The 20566-nt window shown below is 39.5% G+C and overlaps 2 protein-coding genes across 4 annotated transcripts in view; one reads left to right on the top strand and one right to left on the bottom strand.

Moving 5' to 3' along the window:
* plxnb1a (plexin b1a) overlaps positions 1-12928 on the bottom strand; it is a 76730-nt gene extending 63802 nt beyond the window's left edge. For 2 of the 3 annotated variants that reach the window (XM_015968607.3, XM_015968609.3), the window contains exon 1: positions 12726-12864. The gene's annotated coding sequence lies outside the window, so the exon portion shown is untranslated. Of the gene's footprint in view, positions 1-12725 lie in introns of all 3 variants that reach the window. The other variant, XM_015968608.3, reaches the window with a different exon arrangement.
* A 2385-nt stretch (positions 12929-15313) lies between these two features.
* The window catches only part of zgc:171775 (STKc_p38 domain-containing protein), a 16246-nt gene continuing 10993 nt past the window's right edge, over positions 15314-20566 (top strand). The window contains exons 1-4 of the mRNA XM_015968610.3: positions 15314-15557; positions 16740-16869; positions 17817-17875; positions 17960-18071. Coding sequence (XP_015824096.1) covers positions 15424-15557; positions 16740-16869; positions 17817-17875; positions 17960-18071 — 435 coding nt within the window. The 5' untranslated portion in view covers positions 15314-15423. The remainder of the gene's footprint in view (positions 15558-16739; positions 16870-17816; positions 17876-17959; positions 18072-20566) is intronic.

The raw sequence follows: 20566 nt of genomic DNA, 5'->3' as shown, positions 1-20566 counted from the left end.
TTTATTAGGTGCATCTAATCTGTGCTATTTTTCTCTGAAATGAGATCAAATCAGTGCTTCTATGGGTTGTCTCCAATCTGCACTGGAAAATTTTACTTTATTTAGAGTCTTGTTGCAGAAAATATTCAGAATGCGCAGTTTTTTGCTACCACAAGCGATCTCTGGTCCAGCCGCACATCAGAGCCGTATTTGAGCTTAACTATCCACTACATGAGCAGCTGGGAGCTACATAGTATTTTGAACAAGTTAATGTTTGCACAATACGTTTGCAATTGACATGTTTGCACTTTAAATATGTTTACGATTTTAATTTATGTGAAGTTACTTGAAAAACGAGAAAAACTGATTTTTGTAATTGTTTCTCTAAGGGCTGTTATCATCTCTGGTGTGAGTTTAAAATATAAGTGTGTTAGCACTGTGTTGATTATCCCTAATATGAATAAATGTTTATTTATTCAATGTTTCTCTTCTTTAATACGCAATTGAAGTTATGCTATTCATGGATAAAAAATCGTGATAAAATCGAAATCGTGATAAAATATTGGAAAAATCGTGATATTCTATTTTTGCCATATCGCCCAGCCCTAATCGGAAGTGAAAAAGTTGTATTGGGACATCCCTATTTTTAACTATGTAATAACTTAGGAGATAATTGTTACAAAGACAAACCAAAAACACTGCAAAACAAAACAACTGTCTAGATTTGTAGGCTACGTAACCTCTATACAGAATCAAAAATTAAAAACAAGTCCTAGGTCTTTTAAAGGTGTATATAGTCCAGTTCAGCACAGAACAATTTCCACAGGAGTTGGATGTGTCTCTGCCAACTGGATCACATCAATGAAGCATTTCTGCTCTGAACTGCCAAGGTCAAACTAGTCAAACAAACAACACAAATGATTTCCTCTTTTTTGTCCTGCAGCTGTTGCATGTGGAACAAAACACACACAAATTCATGGATTTCTCTGTTAGGACATACCCTGGGGCCCAAATGATACTATTCTCCTCCTTGGCTCATCTAATAAAACTGAGTGAACAGCCATCTCAAAGGCAAGGAGAGGTTATAGCGAAAAGGGCATCTGTCAGATCTCATTTAACGCCATTTTTCAGGTTCAAATTTTCCCAAGAAAAATCTCACATGAAATGAGATCAATTTCCTGTTCATCTGATGGAAATGTTATAAATGCTATTTTCAGACAGAAGATTTGACACAGATTAAAAACTAAAAGGAGAAAAAAATAATAATAGAGAAAATACAAAAATATTAAAATAGACTATTTGATGTGCTGCTTAATTAAATGTCAATTCTGGACTGGATTTTTATTTCCCTGCATCAATCAGATTAATTCCACTTGACTGTTTTTATCAATAGAAATCCATTAATTGCATGAACAGTAAGAACCCTTGACATAGGTGTGATGTATCTTTAGAAATAACTAGCAGCCAGCTTTATTTGTACTGTAAACTAACAGTGAACCTCATGCCAGAGAGGAATTAGGGTTTAAACCTCAATCTTATTACTTTCCTTCAGCTTTTCATTAATCAGCGGGACATTTAAAGAGGATTTTACAGTACTGACAACATCCTAACATGGCAATTCTTAAGTACCATATAAGCTGATTTCACAATGTAACAAATATCTGCTTCAGGAACTTTAAATCCACACAAACCGTTTAGCTAACCTGGATAAATATCAGTTTCTTTACATTGCATTCATACAAGTAGAGAACACCATTTATAAACGTTGAATCATAGTTGTCCTTTTACGTTGAAAACATGAAGCTCTTCCACGTCTAGAGGACGACTATGTGATAAAACCTACCTTCTCACTGGTTGCACTGACTGGCCTTTAGTGGTTTTTGTACATATTGTATGATTCTTTAGTTACACAAAGGGTTGAGCGATATGGAAAAAATACTTTCATGATAACATTTTTCATATCAGTCGATATTGATATATATCACAATATAACACTATTTACCATGTAAAAGCTATAAAAATGCATAAATACAATGTTTTATATTGGTGAAAATGTAAGCAGCTTTCAGACAAACAAATCAAAATAATACAATCAAGATATGCTCAGAACAGACATTTTAATTCTTAATAACCTCTGTAGTTGCTGTAGCAGTCTAACCTAGAAATCTAGACAGACGGGAGATAAAGCTAAATGATTATGCCTGCATGTCGGTCCAGCCACGGTCCAGAGGAACTTCAAAGCACTCAGCTACAAGCTAGGCCCAACTAGTTTGGGTAGTAGCAGCTATGAGCTACTAGCTGCTAGGGTTGTCACGGTTACCGGTGTAGCGGTAAACTCCGGTAAAAAAAAGTTGACAATAATAACCGTCTTGTTTTTAAAAAAAATATTTTATCTCGGTGGATTACCGTGGCTGCGGTGTAGGCGCGGTGACCCTTACCAGCCACCGTATCATCTGCTGAAGTTGCTGGCGGCACATGCGCGCTTTGTTATTTACAACCAAAACTTTCTCAAAGCTAAAATAATGGCCAAAGGAGGAGATGGCAGCGCTCAGGACATTTATTATCCCTTAAAGAAGACAAAGTGGGAAGTACGGGCATTTTTTGGATATTTGAAGAATGCCGAGGGACAGCTGATAGAAGGCGGCTATCCTGTTTGCAGCACGTGCAGAAAAAGTGTCTGTGAAAGGCAGCAACGCTTCAAATCTCATGACACATCTGCGTGACCATCACCCACAACTCTACAGTCAACGCAAGGCAAGTTAACTTTAGCGTTTTAGCTAAAATGCATGATCCGAGGATTTGGGTTGAGGGAGAATGCAACGAATCGCTATATAAAGCAGCCGCAGCGCCGCTACCTGCATATAAACCATGTCGCAGACACCCCCATATTTAAATGACGCTATGCATTACGAGGCTCCCAGGGGCAGATAAGAGTTGGTCTCTCTTCGAGAATAATTATGAATTCAACAACGATTACTGCCTGATGACATTTTCCCAAATCTGCAAAGCTCACTGGAAGGACACAAACAGAGGACAATATTTTGCTGATATAGGGTTTATCACTCAAGTAAGGGTAAAAAAGTATCTGATTAGAAGGCTACTTGAGTACTGAGTATCATCTGATCTAATATTTTTTAAATGATGACATCAAACAGACAAAACATAAGTTATGGGCAAATATTGGTATTTTAAAGACTAACCCCAAATTTCCACTACCTCCGCTCCGGCACGAACTCCGCAGCAAAATCGGTCCCGTTGTAGTCAATCAGAGCTGTTCCACTACTGCAGCCGTGTGGCGCAGTGCGCCGCCCGCCGTTCCGCCATCCGGCAAAAATAGGATCGATTCTATTTTTGCCGGACGCCGGACCACCTCCGCAGTCAATGGACAGAAATCACAACCACCCAACAGGAAAGGGAGCAAGCACAACTTCCGTTATTTCACAATAAATCGATAAACAAAAAGCGTTTTTTGTTTCATATGCACAGGTTTAACAACTTTTAACAACTATCAATGGCGGCTGAACTTTAAGTGCACAAAAATAAGCCATAAATACAGATTCCACTATCAAAGTAGTCACACTTTGTTGATCCAAACACTGCTGATCTCTCAACACACATGATGGGCAGATTAAACAGTTAATTTCGATGCTTCTCCCACACAGCGGGTGTTTGGATCTAACTTCCGCGTTTATTGCTCGGACTGTATCTCAAGATCTCGAAAATCCCGCGCATGCCTGTTTGCGCACCTCAGGTCTCCGCACCGGAGCGGAGCCGTTGTAGAGCGGGTACCAGTAAAAATTGAGTTCGGAAGCGAGCGGCTGCGGAAGGCGGGGACGGAGCGGAGCGGAGGTAGTGGAATCTTGGGGTAAAGGGGAAAAATGTAAACAAATAAACAACATAATTACAAAATAACAAGTTTTAGGCAAAAGTTAGACAAAAACTGAGGACAATATTTTCCTGATATACAGGGTTTATTTTGAAAATGTAACACGCTTAAAAAAATACTGCGATAATACTGAAAACCGTGATAATTTCGGTCACAATAACTGTGAGGTTAAATTTTCAAACCGTGACAACCCTACTAGCAGCTAGCTCATAACTGGTACTCGCCAACCTATGTCCACACGACTATTTCAATGACGTAATACAAAGTGTTCTGTCTTTTTTCCCTGTCCAGGGCACTCGTTTTTCTATTTTTACCAGCCATGAAACCAGTTACCTGCAGCAGGGGGCTAAAGCTACCCATTAGCTATTAGCAGAGCGCCTGGCTGCTAGCAAACCGTGTGGCTCTATTCCAGCCACTGAATGGGACTGGCTGTTCATCTGTTCTTTATATCAAAGTTCTACCGACCCATTCTCATATGTCTGTCGAGAAAAAGTTATTTCAAAATACATGTTTCTATTGTTCTACCGCCCAGCCCTAGCCCTAGACAACAACAAACACTGATCAAATATGCACAATGTTTCATACTTTGTATTTAGGAGTTTGTTTTTAGTAAAACACACACAAAAATGTTTTACCAGAATGTATGTCTGTTCCTTGAAGTTGACAGCTTGCATCAAATTCAAAATGTCAAGTTTGTGTGGTTGTTATTTAGATTTCTGTGGGGCTAACAGTATCATCAGCTTCACTAAAACCAAAAGACCAAGCAAAGCTTTCACCTGGTTAGCAAACCATTTATGTGCTAAAAATAATTCTACACATGTATCCATAAAAATACAAAAATCTTTTCAATTGGTCTCTTTCTCTGAGGTGACGTCTGGAGATTTCACTCATCCAGCCTCTGCCAGGACAGAAACCGACAACCGTGGAAGACCCTCTCACTACTGATTAATTTACGGACCACATAAACATTTATACAACAGAGAGTTGCTGCAGACAATAAGGAAGTCTATGAGGAAACTGACTTAGCAAAACGGTTTCAATCTTACTTTGTGTTCGCGTACACAAGTAATCCCAGGTCCATTAGCTCAATGGGCAGCGGAGTGAATCAGTTGAGTTGGGTTTGTTTGATCAATGAATTCCCAGAATGTTATCTTGACTACCGTGCAGATGGTATTGATCAGTTATTGAGCGCTTGTGGTTTCAGTTCTTGTTAGCAGAAGTAATTAACTAATCTTAAGAACAAATATTGAAGTAAATTAAATGTGGGGGGTGTCACTGTCAGGTTGTGTACTGGTTACATTTCAGAATATTAATACAACCTGCTTGTAGGACCAAAGCCACACCTTTGGGTAGAAACCCCACAAACAAATGCTGGGGCATTTCTTTAAGACAGGGAATGCGCCATCTGTGATTTGGTCAGATAACTAGCATAACTCCATCAGATCCGTGGGGCAACTGTCCAGGGGCCTGGCCCTGCCTGTCGAGAGCAACAGCTTAGGGAAGCAGGGGGTTACTGTTTCTGGTTTGCCAGCAAATGGTTTTATATACATAGCAGCAAGAAGCTCAAATGTAGACAGAAAGTGAGTTCTCTTTTCAAAATGGCATCCAGTTTGACCCATCAATGAAGTGCTTAAAAAGTCGTTATGAAAAACACCAGTGAGAGAAATGTTGCTACAAGTCTTAAGATTAAATGATGCCAAGTGGAGGACCTCTTATAACACAATGCCATTATAGTAATCTTGTTATTTTAGCTGTAGCAATAAAGTTACACAAAAGGAAAATCTATCTATGGTGAATCTACAGAGAAGGAGGAGGGTTGGAAGCCTGAGGCAGTATAGAAAAGGGCAGCTGGGGCTTTAAGGTTTTGTGGAGAGGGCTGGACCCAACCTCTCTGGGGAGATGAGAGAAGGGACGGGTTGAGGCTGAAGCCGAGAGCTGGTGGCATGGCACATCCACAACTGTTCCGAGGATGAGAGCTGCCCCAGAACAATGAAAACCACACCCTCTGGGTTCAAAAAGGAATGCTTTTTCTGACTACCTAAGTAGATTAGATTCTGTAAGGGGATTACATCAGTGAGCATTACAGTTGGCCATATTATTTTATTAGTAGTGACTTAAACAGCCAAGAAACTAAAATTTTAGGAATAATGAAAAAAATTATGCAATTTTGGAGTTTTTAATTTTATTTTAAGTATATTCTTGAAGAGCTTGGTCATCTGAATAGGATTAAACAAAGGCAGCTAAATGTCTTTGTCCTTTAAGACAATTTGCATCTCATTGGAGGAGCTTTATTAAAGCAAAGGAAACGTGCAAAGTGCCAAGTGTTTGGTCTGAAGTGGTACAAACAGAACACGGGGCGAGAAGCATTACCAAAAATGCGTACATGTTCACACTTCACTCAAATTTGTTCTGCTTAATTAAAATGAAGTCAAAGAGATGCAGGTGAGGCTGGAGAAGTTGGAGGAGAAGTTCCCTTTGGCAGAGGAACTGAACTGCTTGATCAACATAATGTGGTGGGTTAAGTGAAGTCATCATTGTTTAGCCGTTCTGACTGAAATTGAAACAGTTTTACAGCCATTTCTGGGAAAAAGAAACTAGACATTGAACTAAACAAGGCACACCTTCACAAAAATAGCTACGAAAGATAGTTTGAACAAAGCTAAGTACTTCTAATAAAGTCCAACAGACAAAACGGTCAACGGATGATTAAGATGATATCTAAATCACAGGAGTCCAACTCTGGTCCTCGAGGGCTGATATCCAACATGTTTCAGTGTTTTCCCTGTTTCAACACACCTGATTTCAATCAGCAGGCTCCTAGAGAGCTTGATGAGCAGCTGCACACGTGATGCAAATGTGTTGGAACAGGGAAACAACAAAAGGATGCAGGATACCGGCCCCCGAGGACTGGAGTTTGACACCCCTGATCTAGATGATTCAGGGGTGAGGAGAACACCAGTCCTTACAGTTCAAGAGGATTTTGAAAGTAATTCAAGATGTGGCGAGACTCAAACATGAGCTGGTAAATCAAACATTTACTTCATTTTAGCGGCACATGGTTTACCTTCGCGTTCAGTTATTTAAAGCTTCCAACAATAAAAGCAAAAACAACCAAGAATGAGATCTCTGATCGTGCTCATAACATCTGTTGATTCAACAAAAAGTCCACATTTTTCTGTGGTTCACAAAGCTAATCGACCTTCAAATCAGCAGGACTTAAGCATCAGACACATCTGGTTGCATCCTTTCCTTGACAAATGTCCTGTACCTCTATTGTAAAGTCTGTATGCCAAATAGGATGAAAGGATGGAGAGGGATTTCCATTTAAGTACGACGAATAGGGGCTTGGTTCTAATGAAAAGGAGTATTTATTAGGCTGCCAATCTGACTATGCGCCAACTCCCTTGGGGGGCTTACTGAGGCCTGGGGGATTGGATCTACTCAACAGATAGCAGGAACATCTAAAGCAGGGTTCAGTGAATGTGGTGTGTTTTGATCATGCTTTCTCAAAAAGAATAGACCAAGTTAAAGAGGAGAGAACAATACGAGTTTAAGGTTTGCACAATGCCTCTCAGTTTTCTTTATCTTCCCAAGGATGCCTGTGGCCACAGTGGTGCCCAAGCAAGTGTTCTCTGTAGATTATCTCTCATACCCCTTTGCAGGATACACACACACACACACACACACACACACATACACATGCATGCAGGGAAGAATGTACCAAGAGGGACCACCAGCTGTTGCAGTTACAGATACGAGGAACGCCCAAAAATACTTGGAACATCAAATCCTGTTTCACACGTTCTCGGCCTCACCTCACAAAAACACACCTCAGACTCTCCACACACTGAATTCCTTTCAAATAATTCCATCTTCTGGCTTTAAGACTCAACCAGAAGAATATTATCAAACCCAGCCACTTATTAACCAGACACAATCCACACAGCCACTTCTTTTCTGTTGTCATGATTACGTTCCACGCAGATGATGACCTAGGTGCTAAAAAAATCAAGCTAAAAATAAACCTCACATCTTAATACAGAATGTGACACCTGAGAAAGAAACGAGAAGACCCAGAAGAGGCTGCTCAACTCACAAACATTAAAACGTCATCGTCTTTTATTGCTCCAGTTCAATTTCATTTCTCAGGCTGCTAAAAGACGAATACCTAATTTACGTTGTACAAGACACATGACATATATAAATCCCAAGAGCCCATCCAAGGTGCTAACATGCCCACCAATGACAGTGCTATGATTTATGGAAAGCACTGGAAAGTGTTTGTTTCAGCAGCTAAGCGTTGCCTTTCAGTGACCAGCTGCATCTGAAGTGGCCTTCGACCCAATCCTCTCCATGTGTCTGAAAGGTCTGAGAATAATGAACCTAAGTAACCTAATGGCTTCCTGTGCGATAAATACTGTAGAGCGAGAACCATCAAACCACAGTTTGATCCCTATGGCACACTCAAACGGTATCCACCCAGCAACACCACGAATTAAACGCTCGCTGGGTATCGTTTTACTCCTCCAGTCATGAGTGAATAAGATCGTATTTTTAGGGTTTTTCTGCAACATATTTGTGGTGGATAGGAGTAGTTTCAGGTCACGTGGTGTCTATCGATTGTTATTTACCTGTTGCGCACATGCGTGGGAATTTTGTATAGTGAGCAGGTGATGAGGGAAGTCGACCTTTGCTGACTGCTCAAATGCTTTTTGCATAGATTATTATCTCTACTTTGTGGATCTTTTCGTTTTTCTTGTTGTGTGATGCTTGTGAACTCAGATGGAGGGAAACATTTGACAACCAATAAAGTAGCTTGATTCAAAACCTGGACTGGAATGGCTCTGAGGGCGCATCAACATAATTAGCTGCTCGGCGACCCAATGGTTAGACTCACCAACAATATTCTTCAAGCTGCTCCGTGTCTGCCGCTAGATATCTTCAAATCTCTTTATGTTTTTGAAGGCGCAATGGCGTTCCTGTTGGTTCTAATGAAAATGAGTCGTGGAGGATGGCTGCTTATACTGAGCCAGGATCCTCTGGAGGTTTCTTCCTGTTAAAAGGGAGTTTTCCTCTCCACTGTCGCTATATGCTTGCTTAGTATGAGGATTGCTGTATAGTCACTGACATCAGTGACTTGATGCAATTTGCTGGGTTCCTTATATAGGACACATTATTTCTGATTGGCTTAATGAACTGTGAATTGGAATGTTTATCATGTGAAGCGCCTTGAGACGACTCTTGTCGTGATTTGGCGCTATATAAATAAACTTGAATTGAATTGAATTGAATTGAAAGTGGTGTCCTGACCAATCACAAGCTTGCATTCTCCATCTCGTCAGACGTATGTTTAGAAAAGTGGGCTTGACTCCGTCCATCCTTTTGAGCCTACTGGAGAACCCTTGCAAAGACGGATAATGGCGTTGTGTGTCTCCCTACCGATGCAGATGCATAAACTAGGCTTAAATCTGGAAAATATTAGATTTGTTTTCCCTCTAACTTGAACAACGGTGGATGAAAAGAGACACATTTTAATGCCACTATCACCATTTGAAAATGTACACCTACATTAGCTAAGAATCTAAATCGTCAATTTGCCGAAGCAAAACGATGATCTAGCCACGTTCCAGTGGAACATCCACAACCCCGGACAGTCTGGTACCAGTCCAATCACAGCGCTCTCTGTTTGGTGGGCGGGATGTTGTATCTTTCTCGTATAGCGGACTGCCCCATTGACTGACACCCTTAGCGGCCCAAACACAGCGCTGTATGGATTTGGTGGGCAGGCTGTTACTGCGATTGAGCAAAACTAAGATGGTGACAGCTCATTTGAAATGGCTTTGGACTGAACTTTTGGATTATTTAGACGTGGGCTTTCTTTTGAGTCAAGAGCAGATAGAGGCACGTAGGTTTATTTAGAAAAACGATGTATTCACGTCTTCTTCGACAGAGTATGGTGAACTACCCCGTTGACTGACGTCTGTAGCGATGAGTATGTCATGTTTGTTGTCCAGTAGCATTGCGGAGACAGTTGGAAAGACAAATGTAGATCCCGCTCCATGACTGAGAGCTGTCAATGGGTTCTAGGCAGACTATATTGACATATATGGGTTGGTTTGCCAGGCTAAATCTACATGGGTTTAACCTTTAGAGTCAACCACAATAAAGATGCCTGCCAGATATTCAAGTTTAGCCAGCACAAAAATAGCTATAGCTATGCAATTTTGGTATTGATCAGTTACTGAGCGCTTGTGATTTCAGCCTTTTTTTATATAGCAAAGTTTTATGCTAGTTTATTATATTGTATTCTACTTTATTCTACTTTATTCTATTTTTAATTATATTATTAATGTTATATGTAGCACGTTAGTACCAAAGCAAGTTCCTAGTTTGTGAATTGTTTGTTCACTGACAATGGCAATAAACCTTTTCTGATTCTGATTCTGATAAGCAATCACCTTTACAAATATTAGCTAAAATTGCAGGTGGTAGTGCCAGGCGTCTTTCACAACACCTACGCTATGAGATCATGTGCAATATGTGGCATGAAAGGTGGCAGGTGATGTACAGTATGAGCTTATGGGGGCAGCACTCAAAGCTTGTTGTAGCATCACCAAGGAATTATGTTATATTTAGTGTGCACATGTAACTTTATCTTTGTGCAACATTGAGATCCATTAACCTGAAAATCACACTAATTTTACCTGCCTTTCATCTACATCGAAGTTCCTGCAGCGATCGTGTCACTAGTTAACACGATTTTCTTTTATTTATTTCTCTATTTTCACTGATAATTCTTAAAATAAAGTCTTGCTAGTCTTCTATAAATGTATAAAACATGCCACAGGAGATAAGGAGATGCTAATATTGTAAAGAGGAGTTAGAGGAGTTTAACTTGGCAACAATTCAACGGAATGGAGATCATGAATAATTAATATGAACAACATCAAAAGTGTGGTTAAAACACTTTTCTGAATCAACCAGTGGATTGTGAAGTTAAAGTAAATGGATTGCATTGCTTTCTTTTTTAGACTCCATTCCAAGGGGCTCCATACTGTTTTCTCAACCGAGCAAAGCCTGAATAGTACATTTCTTAAAGATAAAGCCATAAGAGCACACCTCAATTCATCCATTCATCCCCCACAGTCCAGAATGGGTAATGGGATATCATTCTTTGAGGCAGACCCTCAGTTAGCAGATGGCCAGCTATTCAGATATATCTGTTACTGAAGACCTACATCACTGAGGTCCAAGGCCAGGCGACACCACCACAAGATTCTTTACGACTAACGTATGTTGTGAAAACATTTAACACACTTAAAATATACTAAATAAACCTCTTAGTTGAAAACGAACAGCTTCTCTGGAGTTTGGGTTGAGATTCTGATCAGTTTCTGCGCTGTTTCTCATTAAGCCAGATTAAATCTGACAGCTGGAGCTGAGCACAGAAACCTGCTGCTGGACTCAACTCCATCTTCCTTTTTTAGGCATTTCTACAAACCCATGACCACAATGAGATGCATTCCTGTATGAATGAAGCGAAAGGTGGGACCAAGTCATTGCTTTACAAGTCATAGGTCTCAGGTCTTCACAATCAAATCCCCAGTTGATTCAAGACCCGAAGGTCCTGAGTGGAGTCAGGTCTTGAGACGTGCAGATCTCGTGTCCAATCAAGTTCTAAGACATGAATGTCTCCAGTCAAAAGAAGTCTTGAGACATACGATTCTCCAGCCAATCTAAATCTCAGAGCATGCAAGTCTATGTGGCAAAGGCTGCATTACATGCAAGTCTCAAGTAAAGCCAAATCCCAAGAAGCGCAAGTCCCAAGTTAAGTCAAGGTTTTAGGACACAAAATTCCAAAGTTAAGTAAAGGCATAATGGTCCAAATTCGAGTCAAATGCCAAGATGTGCAGGTCATGAGTCCAGTCATGACAAGTGAAATGCCAGTCTTGTGTCAAGTCCAAAGATACATAAGTTTTTAGTCAATTCCCAGGACATGCCAGTCTCAAGTCTAATCTTTAAATCTGACTCCTAATTAAGCTATTTGACCAAACGTGTCATTTAATTACAAAGTCATAAAAATAATTTAGAAAATACATAAATGCCTCTTGAAAACTTTATTTTAATTACTTGAACAACCAGAAACAGAACTTGATCAGAAATAAAGCAGCAATGCCGTTGCACCCAGTAAGAGATTAACCATTTTCAAAACAACAGACTCAAGTCCAAGTGAGCTCAAGTCACTGTCGTTGTTGTTAAAGTGTGAATCAAGTCCAAAAGCTTTTGTGACTTCTTCAAATCATTTTTAAAACAGTGATAAATGTGACTCTAGTCTGACTCGAGTCCAAGTCGAGTGATTCGAGTCCACACCTATGATAGAAGCTGTTCACAGGGGAGAGGCTTTATCAAAGGAAGCTACTGCAGACCTGTATCACTGCATGGTACGCCCATCAGCAGCAGCAGCCACCACACAGAAGTTCCAGAAAACTGATGACTCGTTAAAAATCCGAGTGAACTCCTGTCAAGTTCAGACAAGGGGGATCAAATCTCTTTTCTAAATGAGGCGACAAGTGAGCAGCTGAACACAAGCAGGTGAACAAGGCATTTGACACTTGGCTCCCACAGATCACACACATTCCTGCATCAGCTGACAAATGAGTGGGTGCGTGGTGGGGCACCCAACTTGGATCAGGTCTGAGGGAGTCGTTATGGGGTTTTGATTATTTCCTAGTGGAAGTAAATCTGTTATCTAATAGTAATGCATCTGATTAACCACATACCTTTTTTAAATTATTTAAAAGTCGTTTTTTCTGAACATATAATTAAGAACAGGGATAAAAAAAGACAAAGAAAAATTTACCTGTTGGGTGTGAAGCGGGAGATTCAGCCTTTCATGTTGAGGAGAGAAATAAACTAGACGCACATCCACGCTCGGAGCCGATGAGGTCCAGTCCTTCAAACTAACGGGAATACCGATTCGTTTAATGGGAATAACGTTGGAAAAGGTGTTTTTTTATTTTTGTTTTTAAACCAAAGACTTTAGAAACTCCGAGTCCAGATTCCGCGTGTGTGTTCAACCGTCTCTGCTGTTGTTTGGGGCACCGGCAGACCTCCTCATCTGAGAGGAGGCGCTGTGGAGCGAGACGAGGACAGTTGTCCCAATCAGACACGCGGAGACAGAGAGCGGCATGCCCACGCCTTCAAAATAAAAGCATAATAATAATATGTTATTATTATTATTATTATTATTATTATTATTATTATTATTATTATTATTATTATTATGTCTTCATGATAGCACCTTTACCAATATTTGCCACTCTAGCAAGAATGTTGCCGGTTCAAATCCTGGAGTCTCCCCATGCAAGTGTGGGTTGTCTCCCAGTCCTCTAGAGTCCCCACAACATTCTAGGGGTCTCAGTAGTTTAGCCTGTGCTGGGGTTGTGAGGTTACCAAGATCATATTTGTAAAAAAAAAATAAAAATAAAAAATGACATTGATACAAGATCAGTAAGTTGGTCTAAGAGCTATAACTCTGTGTGTCTGTAAAAAGTTTGTAATGCAGGTAGGAGTTGGGGTTGGAGAATCCTGGGTTGTCTTGGACACAGGCGAGTGGGACCTCCTGGAAAAAGGTTGGGAACTGCTCTGGCTTCCTTCCACAAACCAAAGTCATGCATTTTGGGTTAACTGTAAACCATATGACTAAGAACTGTTTAGTGCTAAAAAAAAGGCATTGGTGCATGAATTGATGCTTTTCTATTACTAAGAGTCATCAAATATCTAAAATGTGAACTAAAACCTGACAAACACAGGACGTTTACTTTGAAAAACGCACTCGGAAGTCCCCTCAGTCACAGTAGACTTGACAGAAATCGTGCTCCGAAGCTCTGAATGGGGAAGGAACCACGTCTGTAAAGATAAACCCTGCTTCTGTTTTGCAGGTTTTTTTCACCCCTTCTAACTTCTGTAGTTTATGGAGATGATATTTATTATGGCAGCTTTATTGTTATTCATAATCAGCATTGTTATTGTTACTATTATTTTGTAATACATGCATATAATTAAAATATGATTAAAAACTACCACGGGTGGTGTTTCAATGATCATATGGGTTATTATCATTTAAATCAAAACTATGTACTTTGATTCGAACAGTGAAACTTTCTTTTCTAAAATCTGCACCATATTAAGTAAAGCCAAGTCTGCCTCCTGCTGGTTAGATGGGGACTTTGCTGCTGAGACCGGAACCTCTAATGCAGGGGTGTCAAACTTATTTTAGCTCAGGGGCCACATTGAGGGAAATCTAGTCCCAAGTGGGCCGGACCGGTAAATTAAAAACAACTTCAGATTGTTTCCTTTGTTTTAATATAATCAATATAAAACAAAGCTGGAGCCTGAGGGCAGTGTATCCAAAATAGTACAAGTACAACACCTGAAATGCACTTGAAATTTTGGGGGGGAAAAAAATCAATAAATTAAAAAAACATTTCTTAGTGATTCAAAGAGCTTACAGATAACATGGCTAGATCAGTTTCATGCAGCACTTAAAGTATATTTGACTCATTTTACTTAACATCTTTTAGCTTTCACCAGCACATCAATATCAGAAGTCACATCCTGAGTGGCGGCCAACTTTAGGATGTGATTCAAGTTCTTGTGTGAGCCTTGAGTGCAGCTTTGTTTTATTTATACTCACTACAGAGGAAACTTGCTCACAAAGATAAGTTTATTTTCACTCTACATTGTAAAGTATAAAAATAAAGTTTACACAGCCATCTCGCGGGCCGGATCCGGCCCGCGGGCCGCATATTTGACACCCCTGCTCTAATGGCTTTAAAACATGTGTGTTTCCAAAAGTATAACTATTTAAATTTTCACAAATTTGCCACTTATCGTCAAAAGACAGGAAGTGAACTGTTTTATTTACAAATTAATTATCATCTGCTTTTCTTAAACATTCTGCTTTTCCCTCCATTTTAAAGCAAGGATCACCTTAAGTTAAAATAAGATAAAACCATCTTGTATGTATGTACAGTCTATGGATAAAACGCGTTTTTTTCCCCGGACTATCTTCTTGGAGCGGTATCTACGTCACTTCCCTTTCTAGCAAACAACACGTCCAGTTAAACGCTCAAAATCCATACGTACTTTTGTCTTTAATTCTACTTCCCTAACCAGAATATTACTAATATAAATGGAGATCCGACGTGTTTTCTAGTCATAATCTGTTGTTTAAGATGCCCGAGTGAATTTTTGTGGTAAAACACAAATTCACGAGTGATAAAATGTTTTTAAATCCGTAGAAGTAATAAAAATGTTCCAGATTACGGATTTCAATCAGATGTTACATTAAAACGTGTCCATTTAGAAATGAGTGGATGATAGTTATTTATTTCTTTATTTTTTTTTGCCCCACCTGCTTTCGAGAGAAGGGGGCGTTCCCTCCAGAGCTCACCTTTGCTTCCTTTCGAACCGCCTTTACAAAGGGTTGTACAACACACCTGGAAAAGTCTTTTATCGCTATTATTATTATAAGAAATTGGAAATAAAACTGTGCCATGCAGTCCCCGGTGAGAGATTCTCCCGTCAGACCGGGCTACCACAGACTGGAGATCCAGAAGACGACGTGGGACGTCCCGGAGAGATACACGACGCTCCGGGCCATCGGCTCCGGAGCTTACGGGACTGTGTGGTGAGTTTACCCGCGGGAAGGTGCGCAGGACGCGAGGAAGCAGAGGTGGAAAGGGCTCGCGGGAACATTCAAGCAGAACCCTTTTAAAGCAATGGAACAAAATGCCGTTTATTAATTGCCTCTAGGGAAAAACAAATGAGTCTAAATGACCTAAAGGTGCCTGAAACTGAAAGAAAAGTTAGTTTACAAAACCTAGATTTAGAACTAAATTTAAGGAATGGAATATATCCGTAAATGGTGTTAAATTATGGAATAACCTTAAGAGGGAAATTTAAAAAACTCTGTCATTATATTAAGAAAATGTACCAATTTGAGTGTAGTAAATAATTATGAAAATGTAAATTAAATCAATGATCATGATCGCACTGGAATTAAGAACAGGAAAATGTTTCAAATGAATCTGTTTGTGACGAATGGAAATTGTATATAAATAGATTATTTCTTCTGGAAAAGGGGTCAAAAATTATAATATGTTTTTCTTTATTCTGCTCCTTTTTGTTCAAACTTGATTTTTGTTATGTACACATTATTGTTTATATGTTTTATTTGTTTTTATTTTGAATTAAATAAACGGAAAAAAGTTTGTGACATAATATAATATATGAGAATATTTACATAATGGAGGCTGATGTATCAGCAGGAAAATACTAAATATCACAAAACATCCATAAACAGAGTTTAAACAGTTTAATTTGTATAATAAAGTTGCATAAATATGTTCTATTGTCTGTCCTCGTGTTTGAGGCAGTAAAAAAAAATCAGCGTGCCTCTTCTGAGAAAGGTTTGCCTGAAGCGAGTCAGCAAGTCAATGCAGGTCCTGTGAAATCACAAGAATCTCCAGAAGCAACATAAAGATCCAGGAATCCACAGTTCCTCCTGATGACAGCCCACAGAGCATCCAATCAGCTGGCTTATCTCACACAGATCACACAGATCTTCATCCAGCTGGTGTGAATTTGGTTTGCTTGACCTGTTTTAATAAGAACCGGAGGATTTACATTTCTTTTGGAGTAAAGATAAGAGCTGTTCCTAAGTTTTAGTTCCAACAAGTCAGACGGATCTTTTCATCCTTCAAAAACAAGAAATCTTCACTGTTGCCAATGAGATGATGAGTCACGTGATCCCTGTGTGGTGTGTAAATAAGTCGGTTTAATGAGTAAAATCTTGTTTAATCCCATGCAGCTCTGCCTTGGACCAGAGGACCAAAGAGAAGGTGGCCATCAAGAAGCTGTACCGTCCGTTCCAGTCCCTGATCCACGCCAAACGGGCTTACAGGGAGCTCAGGCTGCTCCGCCACATACAGCATGAAAACGTAGGAACAGAAAAGCAGTTCTGCAACATTTAGCAAAAATTATGTTTTTCTCGTTGTTGCCCGATTAAGCCTCGTAAGTCAGTACGATCTCAGTTTACGACAAGCACTATTTGATAAGCCTTTCTCAAAATAAAGCTACACTTAAGCGGTTTAAAACCTTAAAGCTTTTGCTTTCAAACTGGTTCCAGTGGTTCTTGAGCAAGAAACTTGCGCTACTTCACATGGGACAGCACTCTGCTGGCCAGAAACTGCATTAAACTACTTTGGAGGTTCAGTGCACTGGTGCAGTGTTTCTCATTTAGTGGGGCAACCCTAACCCATGACCAAAATGAGAAGAAAAAAATAAACCAGTAGTAGCTGGTGAAGTAGCTGCTGGTGGAGCATCTTGGCCGAGTCTGGTAGTGAAGGAAGAGCGTAATGCCGTGGGAGGCACAGAGAAGGAAGTCTGAACTGGGCAAATAAAGAGCCAAAACCAGAGTCAGCACTGTCTGCACTAAATGGTTTCAGTCACAAACGTCTAAAACCGTTTCTAAATCCTAATTTTTCTTTGTTTCTAAACTGCAAATAATCATGAATTAATAAAGACACACGACAACATCGTTACCTGCCAAGCCTGTGGCAGAGTTGTTTACTGCAGTTGTAATTCCACTTCCAACCATTGGGGGGCAGGAAAAGTATTAAGTGTTAACTTTAAAACTAGATAAAAAGGTTTTATCGTTAATTTTCTGTTTTTGTGAATAAAGTTTTCACTTTCTGAGTCTAAACTCAACTTTTTTATCTTTGCATCAATTTACTTTTACTATTGTTTTGATATTTTACTGATTTTTAACCCCTTAAATTTTCAGGTTTATTGAACGCGATGGGGTTTTGTCCCAGGGTCGGGACGCTGGAATGCTACGAGGTTAAATACCATCTAAGATACAAACCCACATAATGTTTTGTTACAGGTGATCTGCCTCCTCGATGTCTTCACGCCGGACGCCACGCTGGAGAAATTCCAAACCTTGTAAGCTGAGATGGCATTGGGTTTTGCAGCTTGTTGAGACTTACCATATTCTTACGCCGTGATGTCATTCCTGTCTTCCTGTAGTTATATGGTTATGCCCTTCGTATACCAGGACCTGAGCCATATTATGAAGAAAAAGAGACTAACTGATCAAATCATCAAATACCTCTTTTATCAGCTTCTAAAGGGTCTGAAGGTGGGTAATTTTCTTTTATTACAAAATATTTTCTTCATATATCACGTAAAAAATAGGAGATCTTGTGCAGATATTAGATTTTCATGGTTAGACAGCATCCCCGTCTTCTAAATGAACTCCAAGGTGACACAAGATGTGTCAGAATTAGTGCTTAATGAGGCTAAAGCTTCATTTTAGTCGTGCTTATTCAAATTTCCATCATTTGAAACTCTATAACAGCAGCCAAGCCCTGATGTTTTTGCTGCTATAACTGACTTTTAATGTCTTTGTCTTGAGTCTGGAAGGCGATTTGGCTGCCACGCGCTAAAAATCCTCACCGGATTCTCGTAACAAACCAGGAACGTGTTCTTTTCTCATCCTTGGCAGGTTAACAAGTCCCGACTGAGTCCGTTTAACAAAAAAAGAGCAGCACAAGATAAAACATGCAGAGACGGAGAGAGCAAACTACTTCTGCTGCCGTTTAGCATCACAGAGGAGTTCAAATGTCATGAAAAACACCAAAACCTTGATTTATGAAGGGAGGTTCAGAGAAATATTTACTGGTTAATTTTAGTTTGGAAGTATATAAAGGCAGTTATGCAATTATAACACAATTAGCTGTAGATGTGCTTCAACCGAAAACAGGAAGTGGTACAAGTGAGCAGGAGGGCCAAGGTGAGCAGGAGTAATGAAGCTGGAGGGCAAGAGAAGGGAAGGAAGGAGGAATGATGCTGAGGAAGAATAGGAAATGAGGAAGAAGAGAAATGGTAGAAGGAATTTTGTAGTTCACTATAACAACATCTATAAAGCCTTAAAGCGGCAATCCCCTTTGAAGACGTGTGTATAGTTTTCTATTTAGGATTCTGTAAAAGTGATAATTTTATTGTTCAGTGATATAATGCAGGCAATACCTCAGTGTGTGTGTGTGTGTGTATATATAAGTATATATATATGTAAATAGAAAAAATGCTGGAAGTGCTGCAGGGGTGTGAGAAATCTTATCTGGTGCTCTCACTGGTGCTCTTCAGCCAAGGGATCCACATAAATGTTGGCAAAAGGAGATCTGAGGCACTCAGGAGGTACAAAAATAAAAAGTCTTTATTAGTACATGGCTTAAATTGTTAAAAACATCAATGCCAACGCGTTTCAGCCCACAGGGCCTTTGTCAGGGCTCAAAATGTTTGTATACTCACTCACCCCCATGTTAAAAAGACCAATCAATGACACCTGCCAAAGCTGGGCAGGTAGACTGCATTCTGATTGGATGGCCAGTACAACACAAAAACTTTTTACATCTAAACAATCCTATTGTAAGGATGAATACTTACAAATATGAAATTTCACTTCTAGAATTTGAGAAAAAAATTATAAATATGGTACACAAATTGTAAGAAAACATGAGATTATAAATAAGGAGCTAAATCTAATTCTCCATTAAGACCTGGGAAATTAGTAGCTTTTAGTGTGTAAATCCAAAATGATTCTCTTTGCAAGAGTTTTTTAAGCCTATCTCCTCCTCTAATTGAATTTTTTATATGTTCAATCCCTGTGATTTTAAGAGTTACAGCTTCCATGATTTGTGTCTTTATAATGCACTGCCATAGGATATAGAGGATTACCAGATCTGATTGCTTGTTTGTGTTCTGCAAGTCTTGCTTTTAACTTGCGTTTAGTTCTTCCAATATAGAAGCAACCACACGGGCATTCTAGCCTGTAGACCACAAATTAAGTATTGCAATTGATAAATGTATTAATGTAAAAAGTACGTCCTGTGAAAACATCAGCAAAACAGTTAGTGTTAGTCATGTTGTCACAGTGAACACAATTTCCACATTTATAGTTGCCTTTTCGAGTTGATAACCAGGTTTTTTGTTGCTGTGGAGGAAGGTGACTTTGAACAAGTTGATCATTTAATGTTGGGGCTCGTCTGAAGCTGATAGTAGGAGTATCTGGGAGCGCTTCCCTAAGAACACTGTCACTTTTCAGTATGTCCCAGTTTTTTGTAATTATTTTTTTGATCTTGTGGGCTTGATCACTGAATTGGGTCACAAAATAAACACCATCTGATCTTTGTTGGTTCTTCTCTTTAGGTACCAATAGCTGTTCTCTTGGCAGGCTTTTAGTCTTATTATACGCTTTGAGTATCGTTCTTTGCTGGTATCCTCTTGTTGTAAAGCTCTGGCCCATAACTGTAGCATTTCTTTCAAATTCTTCTTCTGTGTCACAAATACGTCTAAGTCTTTGAAACTGACCAGTGGGAATGTTGTTTATTAACCATGATGGATGGAAACTGTCTGCTCTGAGGATTGTATTACGGTCAGTAGGTTTTCTAAAAGTAGAAGTGTGTAAATCTCCATTATCAGATTTTGAGATTTTTATATCTAGGAAATTAATTTCTGATGAGGAGAAGTCTAGGCTGAGTTTCAAACTTTTGTTAGTTTTGTTAAGATATGAATGGAATTGAAGTAGTTCTGATTCTGAACCAGACCACAGCAGAATAATGTCATCAATGTATC

The sequence above is a fragment of the Nothobranchius furzeri genome, chromosome 15 (genome assembly GCF_043380555.1).
Source record: "Nothobranchius furzeri strain GRZ-AD chromosome 15, NfurGRZ-RIMD1, whole genome shotgun sequence".
NCBI lineage: Eukaryota > Metazoa > Chordata > Actinopteri > Cyprinodontiformes > Nothobranchiidae > Nothobranchius > Nothobranchius furzeri.
Note: the sequence above shows the minus strand (reverse complement) of the source record. Positions and strands in the feature narration are given on the sequence as shown.